General features: G+C 40.4%; 1 protein-coding gene across 3 annotated transcripts in view; it reads left to right on the top strand.

Moving 5' to 3' along the window:
• Positions 1-18,162, top strand: part of ptprsa (protein tyrosine phosphatase receptor type Sa) — a 223,589-nt gene that overhangs the window by 147,419 nt on the left and 58,008 nt on the right. For all 3 annotated transcript variants that reach the window (XM_041039589.1, XM_041039590.1, XM_041039588.1), the window contains 5 exons: positions 932-1,042; positions 11,690-11,959; positions 12,187-12,768; positions 13,504-13,640; positions 13,782-13,926. In XM_041039589.1, coding sequence (XP_040895523.1) covers positions 932-1,042; positions 11,690-11,959; positions 12,187-12,768; positions 13,504-13,640; positions 13,782-13,926 — 1,245 coding nt within the window. The remainder of the gene's footprint in view (positions 1-931; positions 1,043-11,689; positions 11,960-12,186; positions 12,769-13,503; positions 13,641-13,781; positions 13,927-18,162) is intronic.

Raw genomic sequence — 18,162 nt, 5'->3', positions numbered from 1 at the left:
ATATAAGAGATCTGAAGAAAGTGATTAGAAATCCACATTGTTCGAAACACACGAGCCCTGAGGGGTTGATATAAAACATGATACAATAAAAATGAATGAATTTACATCAGATCTTGGAGAAGAGTAATTAAAACCAAACTCATGGGTAAAAAGTAAAAGAGAATACAAATGACTCAAGCTAATCACAATAGTAGCCAGTATATTAGTTTATATGGATATACTCTCCCCATACAAGGTTAGAAGGTACAATGTAAGGATAAGATGTCTTTTTGATTGAGATGAGAAGTTTTCTTTGAGCTGTAGAACTGCAGAAGGGCCGGTCTGCTGCATTATGCACAATGCCAGTGTTCATTTGGACATTAACTATATGTATGGATATTCTCCCATTAACTTTTTTTTCCCCAGCACACACAGGCTCTCCCCTGGTGAGTGCTATGCAAAGGAGAATATGTTAATCTCACTCAGTTTACAGGATCACCTCAGCACCCTCCTCCATTACCTTTCATCACATTTTGCATCATTTCTTTGTCCTTACCGAAGTTCAAAGTTCTTTGTTTTTTTTAAAGGGGCTCTCATGTCTCCCAGGAGTTGCATACACCAACGCAGCTACAAATTTAGTGCGACTGGTTCTGTTCACATTTTTTATTTATTTAATTCCTCTTTTTTTATTTTTAATCTGCGAATGGCTAAAGCTGGAGGGGAACCCAGTTTGTCATCTCAGTCTCCATTAGCATTTCAGAGAGAAACATCTTGACAAAATGGTCTTGAGAAATTCAAGATACCCTCCATTAAGAAGATTGTCTGACTCTTTCATGCTCTGTCACTGACAGGTCGACTAATCATTTCCTCCCTGCTTTCTCTCTCTCTCTCTTCTCTTTTTCTCTCCCTTCCCCCTCCCTTTTCGTCTTTGTTGGATGTTTTCATTTTCCAGGTGCCTTGCAGATCGAGAACAGCGAGGAGACAGACCAGGGGAAGTACGAGTGCGTGGCGTCTAATGTGGAAGGCGTGCGCTACTCGTCCCCTGCCAACCTTTATGTGCGAGGTAGGGAGCAACCCGGCCCCAGAGCCAGGCCAGAAAAAAAATAAAAACATCCACCCATACTAACTAAAATACACAGTGCAGCTCAGCTTTAAGTGGCATTACTGTTGAGCTTAACAAATGATAATTGCTTCCATTCTAGCCCAGCTGTATATGCACAAAATGTATTTTGCAAAATAGTATTACGGGAGTAATATAAATCTTCTAGCATTGATAGTATTGCCTGCCCATAAATGTAATTTCATATGCACTGAAACTTCCAAATGTAAAACTATAATTGACCAACTAATGTTCTTCTCTGTTATGATGTTATGCTCCATTTTGTCTTTCAATGCCCTCCCCTACTCACTCGGAAGGAAATGTGTAGCACAACAAGCCGTATGTCTTTACTTTATCGGTTGCAAGACGCCTTTCACCTGTAATTGTGTGCCCGATAAAATGTTCCCCCCTTCGTCAAACTTATGGAACCCAAAAAGAGTCGAGAAGGACTTCTTTTTGATTAGTTTCTTTTTTCAGGTACAGGAGCACAACGGTAAGTCTTGATTTTGATTGACTGGCGAGGTATTAATGCCCACCAATCAAAATCTCAACCCCTTAGCCTTCTCCAGATTTTGGGGGTAAAAAGGATTTCCTTGTGGGGAATTAATAGGAAATGACTGTTAACACAGTCAGCTGCTCTGTATTACATAAAAAAAATGCTCGATCGCAATAGCACACTTCCTCTACTTCATGGTGTTCTGGAGCATAAATCCATAGTATTCCCCTGTTTCTGCTTTGGGGTATTATCTTTAAAGCCTTTTACAGTCAGTAGTAATTTTGGCTGGCATGTTCCAGCAAAGTGAAGATATGAAAAACAATCAGTCACAGAGAATGCTGAGTTTCATAGGAAACAGGCAATGAAGACAAAAGCCTATCCTCCACCACTAATGTTAAATGACAATGAATCCCTGTTGAGGGAGCTTTAATAAATTGAAGCAGATGCATTTTCGACATGTATTATTTATATTGTGCATATTAAATAAAGATGCCTCGGTATCTACTCAGTTTGTTCCCTCTGCTGTGTACCAAATAACTTTGTTCCCAATAAATAATTCACTACTCTGACATTATAAAATGGGTCAGGGAGCTGCTTTTTCATTATTATTGCTATTATCATACCCTGTGAAGCAGCAGCAAAGGGAAGAAAAATTCAACTGTGGGGAGTAGTCGGTAAAAAATGGTTCATCAAGATTAGTGTCTCTTCTTGCCAGCATTCATCTCGGAGGCTCATGCTGTCTCCACCGCGATGCAGTAACACTTAATGTCAAGTAGCTATCCACCTTGCTCATGTACAGCATGGTAGAAATTAAAAGGTTCGTGCAAATCACAGAGAGCTCTACAGGAATCATTACATAACAATAATGGGAACACTTTGTTGACACAGCACTGGGATGTTTAGTAGTTTCTTTGGTCAGAAACACACAGCTATACCCTGATATCATTTCCAACAATTCATGCAATCTCCATGAACACTGGCTCCATCAGCATGCTTTAAAAAGAATACTCAGGGGTCATAATTACTCAGGTACTTTCGCACTATGTAACACACTTGTTATGCCTTGATGGTGTCAACCTTTGTCTGTTTTCAGTTAACTTTTGTCAATCAATTCTGATACTTGATGTTGACTATGTTTTGTTCACAAAGCGAATTGCACTCGGGATTAGCAGCTGTGGTAGGGATCAATTTTAAGACAAAAAAAACAAAACAAAAGAAAACAAAACAATTCTAAATTGTATCTGGGGCACACTTTACCAGGGCAAATTGACATAACTACCCAAACAGCAACCATAATGACAGTGTTACTGATTGGCGTCTAACAACATTTACTGTAACTGTCTTGAACTGCAGCTGCTAATTTCAGCCCAAACTGTGTCTTTTTTTCTTTTCTATCTCTCATTAGTTTTTTCTTTATTTTCTCTTTATTTGGTTTCCTTCTCTAACAAAAGCAAATACAGCCACCACAGGAGCCTCTCCTTGTGGCTATAAGGAGCTTGTGAAATTTTGAATTATGAGTATGGTACGCTTGATTTGACTCCAGTGGCGCCTCACTATATTTTTCTTACCAGGCGACAGTGCGGCCACTGGGGTGAATCTGATTGTTTTGGTTCAAAGTTTATTTAAGGGGGGGCAGGCAAGTGTACTTTCAAGACAGATGTCACTGATAGCAGGGACAAGGGAAAAGGAGGAAAAAAAGATTAAGGAAAAGGGAAATGTAGCTGCAGCTAAACACCTTGAGGTGGCTTTTTTTACTCTCTCTGTGTTTCCCCTATTTTTCTCTTCTCCTCATGTCATTGTGTTCTGCATCAACCCCTTTACATCCCTCAGAGCTTCGAGAAGGTTGGTGTGTTTTTTCTTTTTTACTTTTTTTAACCCACATTTGAAAAAAAAAATTCAACATGTTGAAAAAAATTTTAGCTGTATTTGCCTATTACAGAGCTCGATTCATTACTAATTTGAACAAATAATTATCATACTAATCCAAACTGCTAAATGATTATGAAAGAAATTTTTCTTTATTTCCAAGGAAGAAATGATGAAAGCAAACCCGAGTAGCTCGGGTCTTGTTAATTTATTTTTATGTTTGCATTGTGGGGCCTTTTCTCGTTTTGCATCCTTTGGTATTGCTTCTGCACTTAAAAGCTTTCTTGCACGTGTTGTCATTGAAACCCAGCATGTGAAATAACAGGACCTGTTGCATGATGGGAGAATGTAACTGCGCTTGCATGCCTGTACAGAATCCCTTTGGCCATGATGGTCTTTTTCTTTCTGCACTCTCTGTGTTTTGTTCAATTGATTCCCTCTCTTTCCTTGGTTTCTCTACAAGTGTTTTCCCTGATACAACCCTTTTTTTGGCTTTCCTTTATTTTGTTTATTTTTTTGTATTGTGATTATGGTGTTGTGTGTTTTCCTTTTGTTTCAGTTTCTGTTCCTGACCTTACTTTTCTGTTGACAGTGTTTGTCTTTTGTGGTTCATTTGTTTGTGAGATTTGTGTTTCTTTTTCAAAATGATGATGCTCTGCTTCTTGAGTCTCGGAGTGCAAATGCAAATGCTGAATGAAACAATAAGTGTGTATACAGCCAGTGTTCCTGTCATCTTGTTTACAGCGATCCATTACTGAAAAAATTAGACCTGATTGGGTTCCATGGTTATTCAGGCAGCCCTTAAGGGATGCCATTTACAGTTGTGTGGATCAATAACAGTATAATGACTTCGACATCACATTTGCTGTTGCTTAGCGTGTGCTCAGAGATACTTTTATTTTCAAATGGCGGCAGCTAGATGTGATTGGTTTTGTTGAGTGACTGCTGTTTGTGCCCCCTCACCATCATGACACTCAATCAAATTATAATTTATTATTCAAAAGCCCCCCTTCCCACACACTCATAGAATATAATTGATTTTCAGATTGACATGGTGAAAGTAATGAAGATTCTCAAACTGGACTTCAACAAGACACACAGTGATTTACTTTTTTCCAGCATTGATGCTGTAGTGGTAAAACAATAATGAGAAGAAAGGGCTAAACTAATTGGAGATCAATGCAAGTAGTATTCTCTGGCTTGTTTCAGCCAGCATTGTACCAATTTTCCATTATCTCTGACGATATTGCACTTAAATGTAAGCATCAGCATGTGCACCAGGCTTCCCAAGACATATTCCACTGAATCAGATCTTTATTGGATCTCAGTGCACCTGCTGCAGTGAACTTTTGTGTAGATTTTATGGTTCGACCAGTCTTATGAATACATAAGATACATGTTTCTGAAAAGGGACCACGGTTTTTGGCGAGGGGTATTAGATGTGGCTTAACAAGTCTGGTTAGATCAGGCATATCATTCTTTCAGGTAGAAGAGATTACACTCTTTCTCCCTATCACTCTCCACTGAGAGTGGGAGTTTTTGTATGTGTGGCTGTCAAAGTGTGTGATCTCCAGGGGATTAGACTGATCTCTCTAAAGTATCTGAAAGTCATACTGAAAATGACTACTGCTCCAAAAGCAAGCAAATTTGCAATTTTCATGCTTTGGTAACCTTCATTCATCCATAGGAGAACATATGTTATTCTCAGAAACACCCAGTACCAAATTTACCTCTGAAAATTTTAACCAAGTCTCAGTTTTGGAGCCTAAACATATCTTGCACAAGCCAACAGGAGAGTTTGCACTGGTAATTAATTTTATTTATTTATTTATTTATTTATTGTGGCTGTTTGGTGGTAAATGCTGAGACTTTTTGCTAGTCAGGAGTTTCTGTGAGCCACACTAAGCCCCAAAAATAATAGCAAGATAAGGCCCCTCAAAATATTCAGTGTTTCCTTTAAGAAGATGCAGAATATAGCAGATATATTTTTGGCCCAGTCTACCACATCCATGTCATTTCGTTTCCAATGCACCAGTCACATCATTTGTCCTTAAGGCAAGTCACTACACAAATATATATAATCATCCCTTCTGATCTAGCTGTTATTCCACACAGAAATGGGGGTTTCATTTCCAACACCTCTATGCACCAATTGGCTGTCAAAAGACTCTCAGTAATTGTGACTGCAGAGTCTATGAAAACCGCTAGCCAGTACTCTGTCATTGCTGACCTCCATAAAATACAGCACAATCCAGCTGAAAGGAACAGAGCATAATGAAAACCTGACAATGTCTGGATTTTGATCTTTAAATCTAATTCTAAGTCCTATGAATAACACTGATGCAGAAAGACTGCGCTGTTATGTACGCATGTGCATGTCTGGCCTTCTACAATGGTATCTGCCTGATTTTTGAATGTGCTTGCATGTCCTGCTATGCATTTGTGTGTAACGTTGGGAAAGAAAGCTAGATTACACCTTATGTTCTCACTGGCCAAAGCAAAATCCTGCCATCTCTATTAGATGTTTGTCTCAAGGAGTCCTGAAGTTAATAATCACCCCTCAGAAGAATTATGTTGTATCAGAATTTCACTTATTTTTCATACAAAACAGAATTACCTCTTATTCTAATGTAAATACATGAATGCACTCCCCTTCCCAATCCGACTGATAATATTCACTGAAGGGATCACCACAGTGTGGGGACATACTTCCAGTATCATTTGGCTGCTTATCATCTGCCTGTAAGACAATAGAAAAAGGTGATACACTCTGAAATCCCTTCAATTCGCTGCTTGCTATTATTAGATACCCCTGCCATGATTCCTGTCAGTTTCCTTTAGGTAATAATTTCCATTCTGATGAGCCACCCGTAGTGACTGTTTAGCATTGGCGCAGCCAAGGTATGTTAATACAGGCCGACCCCTACAGCTTATATGTAAATGCCGTAGGCCTCACCCAGCAAGTGTGACTAAAGGATCTCCATACTGCGCCTGTGTCCTCAGGCAGCAAGAGGGTGTAATCTCAGCTTCAAGGTGACACTAAAGGCTGCACATTATTTTGGCTTCCCCCTTCATTTTGGGGCAGCAAAGACTGCCTCACCAAAATGGCCGATAATGTCCACCTTCTGACCTCTGTTTTTTGGCACAAATCCCTCCACAACACCGCCCACTATTAGAGTTAGTGCAGTACTCTGGCGTTCTCTCTCGACTGCTTTTCACCTCGTCCACTGTAAGGCTTCTTGTCTTTCTCTCCACATTGGGGCTTGAAACAAGATTATATGTTGTTAGTAGTCCAAATGAAAGGTATATGTTTGTTTTATTTTACTCAATTCCAAATGGGCCGGCTGGGCTCCTGGTCTCTGTGAATGAGGAGCCTGTCCATGCAATTGGGATTCTTTATTTTCTTTCACTGGCACTACATTTTAAAGCTAGAATAGGGGAGGGTGCCACACACATACACACAGACACTGACATACACAGCTTGTGAGAGCTTACTGGACCACTAACATGACAGAGTTACACAGTCCAGTCATATCATACAGGTAGTGCGGTGATTCATTTAACATTTTAAACTGACATTTAGTTAGTGTTGTCCAAAGTGTCTTCTGGGTTTTAAGATTTATAATTTTCTCTCCCAGGTTACAGTGTAATGTGCTGTAGTATCAACTGACCTTGAGCTCTTGATCTTCTTTTGTTAACCAAAGACCAAATTTACTTATGTGTCAGACACAGGGTGCATGCTGTTGAAAGGTAGACTCTCCCCTGGCTTTCCATTGTTCTTGTTTTCCAGATTTTAGTTTCATTACCTGCCATTCATTACAAAGTACCCCGGTACAAAGTTTTTAAGCAAGGAATTTTTTTGTGAAATGGCTCAGTGATTTGTATATTTCAGAATTCGCTGGCCAGCTACACAGCCAAAAGTTACAAGCATTTGGCACTTGGCTGGTCTTAGTTCCCACATTGCCCTGACAGTGTAGGTAGTCAAAGGTGAACAGAGACATCTTCCTGTGGGGAAACCTCATTCACTCAGCCACTACAGCTCCCGGTCCATTGGCTGACCTGAGCCCCAGGGAGAGAAGAGCACCATCAGACACACTTTGATTGAACGTTTTATAAAATAAAATAAAATAAAATAAAGGCCCTGTTCGCCCTTTTCAGTTTTCAATTGGAGGCAAAATTCAAGCAGAGACAAATCATAGCTGAAAAACATCTAATAGTATTGATGCATACCTCTATGTTGAACACAGCTGCACTCTGGTACTGTCTATGCTCTTTGGACTTAGTTCTTTTTGTGGATTTGTTCAGTTTGATTTATTTCCTTTCATTTGATTTTGTGCGTGTGTGTCTGAAACAATGCTATATTTGGGAATGAATGGCATGCTTGGATGGGCTTGGGTGACATTTTTGGATTGTATTGGTTCTCTGGTGTCTGCCCAAGTGGATGGGGGCGCACCTGTATATGTCACTCATGCCATAGCCACACCCATGCATGTCCGTGTGAGGAATGGGCTGCCCTTTCACCTTTGTTGTTCAGTGAGACATTTTTTGATGAATTAGAAGTCAGAGGTTTATATTTTCTCTCCCTTTAGGATTGGCCTTTTTTTCCCCACATCAACATGTTTTTAGACTATCTCTCATTTGGACTTCATGACTATGCAATAATAACTGTCATGGACTTCATGACTATGCAATAATAACTGTCATGATGAAACCAAGCATGATTTCTCAACCTAAACATCATGCGTCCCCATGTTTTATTCGCTTTTTTCTTACAGTCTTACAGTTCTTAAAGTCAGGACAGACCAAGTTATGATTCTTTGATATGTTTCACAACATTTTTTCTTTAAAGAGCCATGTTTGCTTCTAATGGCAACATTTTTTTTGATTGTTATCTATGGAAATTTGACATTTTTAAGCACAGGATACTCTTTACATTTGCTATTGACCATTTTTCATGGTACATTTTCAGCGTGTAATTTTGTGCACCACAAAGGAGCATTTCAGCAAAGGTCAGCAATGAACTTTTTGCCCTCAAGGTCAAGTCGTGTCTTGCCCAAGGTAGTAACATAATTGACATTAAGAACAAATTACAGGACTTAGAGGAAACATGTAGAGTAGCTCGGAGGAGGACAAATCAAAAGCCCAACTTTGGTTCAGAAGGTCTCCATCTGGGTTTTATTCACCCTATCAGTGTCATTTTAAACCTTTCTGCATGTAAAGCAAAATGCAGTGTTTTCTGTGACTGCATATGAAATGGCTGTTAAAAGCCAATAACAGTAGATGTGTTTTGACTACTTGGTCATTGCACATAGTGCTAGCTTGCTTTTATGTGCTACAAAGCTTCGCCCCTTCAAACTACACGTCAGCATAATGTGTGTACATTTTAGTGACCATTTCAGTGCTCAGGTCAGTACAAGTCGGTTCTAAGGTAAAATCCCCTCAGAGTGTGTGTAGGTGATATTTGTGCCTTTACTTTGTTGGCAAACTGTCTCACGCAACGATCATATGAATCCCATTTGGATCGACACGGTGTATTTTGGAATGCTACCTATCCTTGATGCCCCTCTCAGTCTCCCCCCCTGAATCTCCCCCTCAGTCCCCACCCACCCCCCCACACACACACGTCATGTCTGCCAAACCCAGGACTTTCCAAGTTACGTTTGTACTGAGAGGCACTGAGGTGTTTAAGGCGGGGAGGAGGGGACGTGTAGTTGATTCTTGATTTTAAGCCCCAGTGTGTGAGACCTCCAAACCCACTTTGAGCCATGGTCTTTTTTCTTTTTTTTCTTTTTTCTTTTTTTTTTTTTTTGGATTTGATTTGTTTTTTTCTTTTTTGGATTTAGAGTCACAGTCTCCTTATTCTATCCCCCACTTATGCCCTCCTCCTCCTCCTTCCCTTTCTCCGACAACCCAAACCCCTCCCCTTCCCCCTGCGTACTGTACAGTATGTCTGCGTACCCATCTGTCACTGTCTGTCTGCTCGTCTCCCTCTGTCTGTCTTCTTGTCCGCTGTCTTGCTGCTTGAGTCTGTTTTGTTCTGCCTTGTGTCTTGTCTTTCGTCCCTGTCTTTCCTGTCTTGTCTTTCTGTCTGTCTCTAAATCATCTCTTCCATTTAGTTCATCATTTTTTACTTCTACATCTGTATTACTTTCATTCTCTCTCTTTGACCTTCTTTGCATCCCAACAAACATTTTGACGTTGAATAGATGTAAATACTGTGGTTTGCGTGGGTGTTGAAAAGTTCTTTGACCCAGAGTGACACATAGGGGTTATGGACCTCTGTAGAAGTCCATAGCTGTTGCCCGTATATTTTGTCTAGGTTCAAAACCTAAACATGTTCATTGCTTGTATTCAGAGTAAGTTTAAATGTACCACAAGAGGGTTTTCCCTGGCTCAGCACAAGGTAGTACCTAACCATCAGACGTGTAAAACGTTTTTTCTCCAGAGATTATATATGTTGGAAGTTGGCCATTCAACCAAACAGCAATATGGGCAATTATCCAAATCAGCTTGGCTTAGACTTTAAAAACAAATACTAATGGCGCTCATCTTAGATTTACATAGACAAGGAAAACCCTGCATTATAAAACACTTTAAAATTGTTTTGCTCATTTAGTGTGGAACATGGCCACCTTTTGCATGTCACTATTTGTCAAGAGCTTGCTGGGATGCCTCTCATGAACATACGTTTTTGCTAACTCATACTCTTCCACTCTCTAACTATAGCATACTGTACACACGCGCACTCATGCCTATACCAACGCAAAAAAAAAAAATATATATATATATATACATCTATGTATATACACATACACACACATGCAAGTACACAGTACCTTTCACACCCTTCCTCTGCGTCTCAGAATCATTATCAACCTCCTTCCACTCAAATTTCAACTCCTATCCATGAGTTTTGAGGTCTTCCCCGTCTCCCTCTCTTAGCTGTCATTCTGCCCTTAATCATCTACCTCTCTCTTTCCCTTTCCTTCTGTCTCTTTCTTGTTCTCTGGATTTCTACTCCCTGTTGATCCAGTTCTGTTTCTTGACTCCAACACTCTGTGATACTAGACTCTCTAGCTACAACAACTATAGTTCTTTTTCTATGTATTTCTAGGCACATACCTTGTTCCTCAATACTTATTTTGTGTTAACTGGGACTGCGATGTGACAATGTGCCACCATCACATTTTGTCACATTAGCTGAAGAAAAACAAAGTTTACACAGCATTGAAGCGGGTTACCCCCCCTTTACCCTCCTCCAACCTTCCCCTGTCTTTTTCTTCCTCTGTCACTCTTTGCTCCTCTGTTCCCTTTCTTTCTATCCTTTTCCTCAGATGCTCTATCCTCTATCTTGTATTTCCTCTTTCCTCTCCAATCGTCTTTTGTCTGGGCATGCTAGCGACCCTTCAGTTATATTCCTCTATGCATTTTATCTCAATTTTTATATCAATTTTGTTATCATTTACTCCTTAATTTACCTCGGTCTATTTATGCATGCTGTCTGTGAAACTGATAGCTGCATCTATCAATGGAACCGTGTCAGATCTTAATAAGGCTTTGTCCAGTGGATCTACCCTAAACCACAAAAATCTGATTAAAGTTTCTCATCTTTAAGATATCTAGGTAGTAGAGACAGGTGTCAAGTGCAAACTTGCGCTAGAATGTGTTTAGAGACCTTGTAGAGATGGTCAATTGTCCCGTAACCCTACACTTCCTGTGCTGTGGGAGAAGCCTGTAATGGCCTACTTCCTGTTTGGCATGCGTGCCGGAGAGGACAGGAAGTTCCAGGTTGCCATCTTGGCCTTATGTGATAGCATTATCACATAGCCTTCACTATACACCTTCGTACTTGGTGATCAGGTTACGCCGTAGTTGTATAAATGTCAGCAGTTCAGTTCCAAAGATGAGAAACTCGTAATAGATTTTTGTGTCTTTAATTGTGCTGTGATGGGTCAAATATTGGTCAATGGAACCTTGTTGCTATGAATCGTTGCTTTATTGTTAATCTATATTGTTGTTGAAGCAGTTCTGTTAGTTTAGTTCCTTCTCATTATTTGTATATTTTTCTGTTCTACTTTTTTATTTTGTGTTTTAGTTCACATTTGCCATGTTGAACCTTTTGTGTTAAGTATTTCCTTGAGAAGGGTCCATTTTCATCGGCCTCTCTTGTTACCTCTCTCTTTCTCTTTTTTTTTTGACTCCCTTGCCCTCTTTTGTCGTCCTCTCCCCTTCCTCATGCCTTCTCCCAGTCCGGCGGGTGCCTCCTCGCTTCTCCATTCCACCAACGAGTCAGGAAATTATGCCCGGTGGCAGTGTGAACATAACGTGTGTGGCAGTGGGGTCGCCCATGCCTTACGTCAAGTGGATGTTGAACTCAGAGGACTTGACACCAGAGGATGAGATGCCAGTGGGCAGGAACGTTCTCGAACTGAGCAGCGTCCGTGAGTCAGCCAACTACACCTGCGTGGCCATGAGCAGCCTTGGCATCATTGAAGCTGTGGCACAAATCACTGTCAAATGTAAGAGATAAGTATGCTTGTGAAGAACAGTAATTATGAAGATGATAAAGTTCAGTTAAGTTTGAAATGTACAGAAAAATCCAATTCCAATATGTATTGCTATAAAAGTCTCAGGGCAACGTGATAAAATATCCAAGCTTTCTGTTTTTGCTACGAAGTTCTTCAGTCAGCCGCTGTCATGACAAATGATTTCCTCCTCTTTGCTTCCTCTTTTGTCACCATTATAGCTCTCCCCAAGCCTCCAGGAACACCTGTGGTTACTGAAACCACTGCCACCAGTGTGACCATCACCTGGGACTCAGGCAACCCAGACCCAGTCACTTACTACATCATCCAGTACAGGGCCAAGTCCCCGGACAGCAAGTATGAGACAGTGGATGACATCACCACTACACGATACAGCATTGGTGGTCTCTACCCCAACACAGAATATGAAATCCGTGTCTCAGCTGTCAACACAATCGGCCAGGGTCCTCCCAGTGAGCCAGTAGAAACCCGGACTGGAGAACAAGCCCCTGCCAGTCCACCACGAAACATTCAGGCCCAGATTATTTCCCAAAACACCATGATGGTGCGCTGGGAAGAGCCCGAGGAGCCCAATGGGCAGATCAAGGGATACCGCGTTTATTATACAATGGACGACTCCCTGCCCATGAGCCTCTGGCAGATCCATAATGTCCAGGACAGCGTCATCACTACTATCCAGAGCCTGGTTCCTCAAGAGACATACACAATTAAAGTCCTAGCATTCACATCTGTAGGAGATGGACCCTTCTCAGAGCCCATCCATGTCAAAGTACTGCAAGGAGGTGAGGATATTAACTATATATTATATTTATTATGTGTGTGTTATGTTCAAATATACTGTTGAAACCAAGTTGTTAAGTAAGTTTAAAGTCAGTTACACAGAAATTTGGTGAGTGCTGCATCTGTAATCCAGCCTTCTGCTTGAGGAGAAGACTTTCACAACCACTGAAGAACTCCTTAGCTGTTTTGTGTGTCAGCAGCACATTTTCAGTATTTGTCTGCTACGCAAGAGACAAGTTTACTCTCCCACTGTGCAAAGTTCTCCTGCACATCTGCATCCTCTGCAAACGATGACAAAAGTCTGTTTGATCATGGCAGTCTGAAAAAAAAAAAAATTTTTTGTGAAAGAACCAACATCTGAGAACTCACCAGGATCAGCTTCGGGGCTGAACAGCTGACTTCAGAGGCCTCACAACAATAGAGCACCTTGTACCTTGCTTTGTTACTGGGGCACAAACCTTTTGTATTTCAGTGTAATCTATTCCTCTCAGTTTAATTTCATCTAATCCTTGTCATTTTAGGCTTAATCTCATTATGCTCATCATGTTAGTGGACATGTAAGAAATATCCTCTTTTATTAAGAAAAGACGGAACAAGGAAAAGAACTTCTTAAGATTCTTAAGAATTTCTTTCTTTTTGAAGTTGGACAGTACACCTCTCGTGTGTATAATATTAATTTCCATGTCTTTCCACATGCATGTCCTGTAACATACAGTGTCCTCTGCTGTCTTCTTCAGTTCCAGGTCAACCATCCAGATTTCAGGTTGGTGCTGTTTCTGACACCAGCATTGAACTGACCTGGGAACCTGCCTATGAAAAGGAAGGAATTATATCTTATGAACTTCGCTACACGGAAGGCACTTTAGGCCTCCAGGTAAGAATTTTAATGTTTCATATTAAATTTCATTGCCTTTTGTACTGAGAGGTGTACATCATCTCTTAATGATCCAATGTTAAATTTATGTCCAGCCATTTTAAACCAGGCTTGTCAGTACCTTTTTTTCTCCATCAACAGATTAAGAAAACATTTGGACCCGCATCTTCATATGTTGTGCAAGGGCTCCGGCCAAACACAGAGTACCACTTCTCCCTGGCAGCCATTTCAGCCAAAGGCATCGGAGCCTTCACAAATAACATATCGCAGAAGACCTTGCAAGCCAGTATGTAACCCTTTATTCAGTCTTCTGTCATGTTTTCTTTGCGAGTAGGCTAACAAAAGGATTTTCGCCAGGAAAGCAGTTAAATGATTTTATGCCTTTGTGGACCTTTGCTTAAGTGAATTCTAACAAGGTTGTGTGTTTTTTCCCTTTTGACTGGAGCTTGTAAATGTCCTTTTCTCTACTGCACCATCACCTTGCAGCTATGCCTGTGTTTTTGCCAGGCATAATCAGGGTTCAAAGCTGATTCAGAAATAATGAATTGCATGACAAACTGACTTATGTGTTGTTTAATTCTTGCTGCATTTGACCTTAACTTTGTTAACCTTACTGTACCAATATGATTGTGGTATTTTATACCCCAGGGAAAAGGGTATTTACACTATGCACTTATTGTTTTGGGGAAAGTTGAGGTTGAAATTAAGCTACGAACGGCTAGAGTGATTTTTTTTTCTAGACCAAGTGTTTTACAACCTTTTCATTTTATCTTATATTTTCTTATTTTCTAACTTATCTCTGGTGCCAAATATGTGTGTATGAGTGTACCCAGCACGGTCAAACAAATTAAGTCTATGTGGACTGACAATTTTGGCAGATTCTTTATTTCCCTTTCACTTTTGTTCATATTTGCTTTTCCTTTGTCAACAGCAAGTGCACTTTCTTCCACGTGACAGACACAAAAAATGTCAGTTCTCCTCCAAGACCACCAAGGCTCTCATGTGAACTGTGTTCAGAATGGGGATTGCGGAATGTGGAGTTGAGTTTAGTCATCAAAGAGACAAAAACCCTATCAACAGTCACCAAAAGTACTCACATGCCCACCCCTGGAATTTATTCCAGTATATCAGTTCTGCACTGATTATTTTATTTTACAGATGGCAGGAACACAACTGAATTATTTAAACCAGCCAGCTAAAAATAACAAGAGTGATATCATAGCACACAGTAGTGCAAGCTGTAGAGAAAGAAAAGGCATACAGCTTATCCAATCAAATATCCAATAGCTGAAGGACTGTTGGGATGACAGGGTATGAAATTCGTGTCTTGTGGGTTTACACAGCACACAAAGATTAACAATGATGTTGTGTATTGACATTTAATACATTAATGGTAAAGAACCTGAAAAATGTAGCTGGATTTATGGGATTAGGGGTGGATCTGAGGGAGTCATTGTGGATCCTGATGATACAGAATATAGAAAATCACAGACAAAGACGCATTTATACATTCACTGTCAGAGTGGCTACCCTTATTCTTGATGAACTGGCTGTGCTTTATAAGATTTTGAGAGGTTTAAACCAGACAATTTTTTACTGGGACATAGGAGAGCCATGGTGGTAGGAGTAGACTTCTTTTAACACATTTTCTGTTTCTACCAGTGCAACTTGTTGGCTGTACCCCCACATCTGGGCTGTGGGGGCTTTGGAACAACCACTTCACAGTTCTTTTTGTTACTGCTGGGCAGCAGAGCTACACAGACAGTGCAGAGTCACTGAGGAGAGCACCAGTTGCATGCGACACTCACTCTTTCCCACTGGGGGTGCTGTTGAGAACCTGTCACTGCACCGTTGATCTTTGATCAGTCCAGGCATGAAAATACTTTATGTTCATCCAGCTCCATTTCTGTCTTGGCGTCTCTCAAGTGTCTGTGCACATCTTCACCTGTCGATGTGTGTTTGTGATTTCCTTACCTCTGTTTTCTGCATTTGTTCTTGACCGGTAAAGCGCAAGCTGATTGGATTGGATACACTCCTCTCTCCCTCTTACATCACCCTGTTCCAGCTCTGTATCTCTCTTTGCCACTTGTTCCCCTGTGCAATGGAACAAAAGCTCTCCTTGGAATGGCTTGGCATCACCTTGCTCACTTTATGTCCTCTTCCTTTTATGTTGAGTCTTTTGAAAAAAATTGAAATCGTTATTATTATTATTATAATTATTATTATTTCTATTACTTTCTGGGTTGTCTGAAAGAATATTGGTTTGACATTGCTCCAGACAGTAGCTTGCTGCTATTTTTTGTCTTTCTGTTGGGTTCTTCCATGAACTCAAGCTCACCACAGCCAAAAACAACTGCAACGCAGCAGGCAGAGCAACATGTGCAGACAGCATTGATATACCCTTGCCCTTTGAACAAATATGGGGGAGAATAAGTTTAGCTGATGGTTTTTCTCATGTCTGTACTTGAGAGGAGGGACTTTTCTTTTGAAATGTCTCATCCATACAATTACAGTGGACAGAAAGGATAACTGCTGGTTGATAATGGTATCTGCTTGCCCACCATAGAGATTTGATACTACTGTCCAGGAAATGAGTATCAATTAATGCGCAGAGCCGATGTAAACTTTGTAAATATTGTGCTCCACATAAGTGACAAGACTATCAAATCTTCTTTGGCCGGCATTTTAAGGTTAACAACCACCTTTACCTTTTCTATCCATTCTGTTTCTGTGGTTTCACCTGAGTGCCTCATTGTTCCTGGTCTTTTCCTGCCAGTGTTTTTTAATGCTTTAAACAAGAGTCCCTGCTCAAGCAGGTGTGAGAAATATCCATTGGTTTCTCATTGTCGAGGACAGAAAAATCACAGACTGTTAGTCAAAGCAAAAGATTTCCCACAACACAACACAATAAATAACTTGATCTTTTGGATTCTCTGAGGTAAGTGATTGTGTGGTGTAGGGATTCAGTCTGCCGTAACCTTTTTAAAAGACCTGTCAGGGACATCCACATTTTTATCCAGTTAACCATTTGTTTGTTTTTTTCTGTTTTTTTTTTTTTTCCTGAAACACCAACAGAAAATTGGATGCTCAGAATAAGCAGTCTTTATACAAGACACGGTTAAATATTAAAATGACATGACTGCAGTTTGGCTGCTCATACAAGTCAGGAATAGAAGCATTTCTCTGCATCCAAGTCAGTGAGGAGCCCAGGGACATATATAGCTTGCATTAAGTGTCTTCACAGCTCGGTGGAACATAGACATTGTTTAAATTGTACTGTAAGTCTTTAAAAAACACACGCACACACACAAGCAAAGCTTGTTCTATTAACAAATACTGCATAGCCCTCTCATTAACACACAAGTGCACAGAAACACAGTGTTCTCACCTTTTAAGGGCTGTAAACTGGCAAAATTGTCAGATAAATACCCATTTCAGTTTTCCTCAAACAAAACCAAATACAAAATATACCACTAGAGCCAGACTCCTGAGTGCTATACTATCACAATGGGTATGGCACATTTACAAACACACACACATACAAGAAGAAGTGCCCCACACATATACATTAAAATAGCGTCATGCTTTACACAACAATGAGGAAGCTTTATTTACTGACATGTTAAGGAGGAATTAACATGTCAGTAAGTCAATAAAGTCAGTTAAGACACAAAAGAAAATTAGATACGCTGTAGTAAAAAATGCCGTGTCAACATTCTTTCCAATATAAATTACAGAACAATGACTGCATACAATTTTTATATTGTTTCACAAAGGACCTTGACTTTTGGCATTGTTTGACTTTTGGCACTGTTAGTGCAATGTTCTGCTCGCAGCCCTATAAAAACTATTTGAACCTGGTTTTGAATCCTCTGCAGCTTCTGGCAGACTGAAACCCTTTGCCACTAAGTGAAAAGAAAGACAACATGATTTCCCTGTTTGCTTTGTTGTGCATTATTTGTGGTACAAAATGTTGGCAGATTGTTGGAGTTTGTGCTCAGTCCAAGCAGCATTACCAGGGGCTATTGTCATGAGGACCACTCTGTCAAGAACTTGTGAAAAGTCAGTGCAAAAAATGATAATTCTCCTCAATCTCAGTCCACATTTGCTCCACTGTGTGTGATGCTAAGCAACTTATCAAAGAACTCCACAATCATTTCATTGGATTTTCTTTGTCAATATTACAAAAGGCTCAAAAAAAGTACACCAGATTTTAATGGCATGAGTGGCCCTCATTCAGAAGCAAGGCCTCTTGGTTTATGCTGCCACAGCCAGATCAGAATAAGAGACCTTTATTGTCAGATCGTTCAGACGTGGCTGGAGTTGGTCCACAACCCGAGAGCCGGGAGGGTTCCCAGCATTTCTATAGCTGTTACCCAGTTGCAAGACATGGTAACAGGACCTAAGATGGACCCTGGGAGTGGGTGTTAGGGGACCGCAGGGCCCCAGAGTGGCAGATAAGAATCCCATTTCATAGCATCAGAAATAATTTCATGCTTTGCGATGAGCTATGAGCCAGGCC

Source organism: Toxotes jaculatrix, chromosome 6 (assembly GCF_017976425.1).
Source record: "Toxotes jaculatrix isolate fToxJac2 chromosome 6, fToxJac2.pri, whole genome shotgun sequence".
Taxonomy (NCBI): Eukaryota; Metazoa; Chordata; class Actinopteri; family Toxotidae; genus Toxotes; species Toxotes jaculatrix.
Note: the sequence above shows the minus strand (reverse complement) of the source record. Positions and strands in the feature narration are given on the sequence as shown.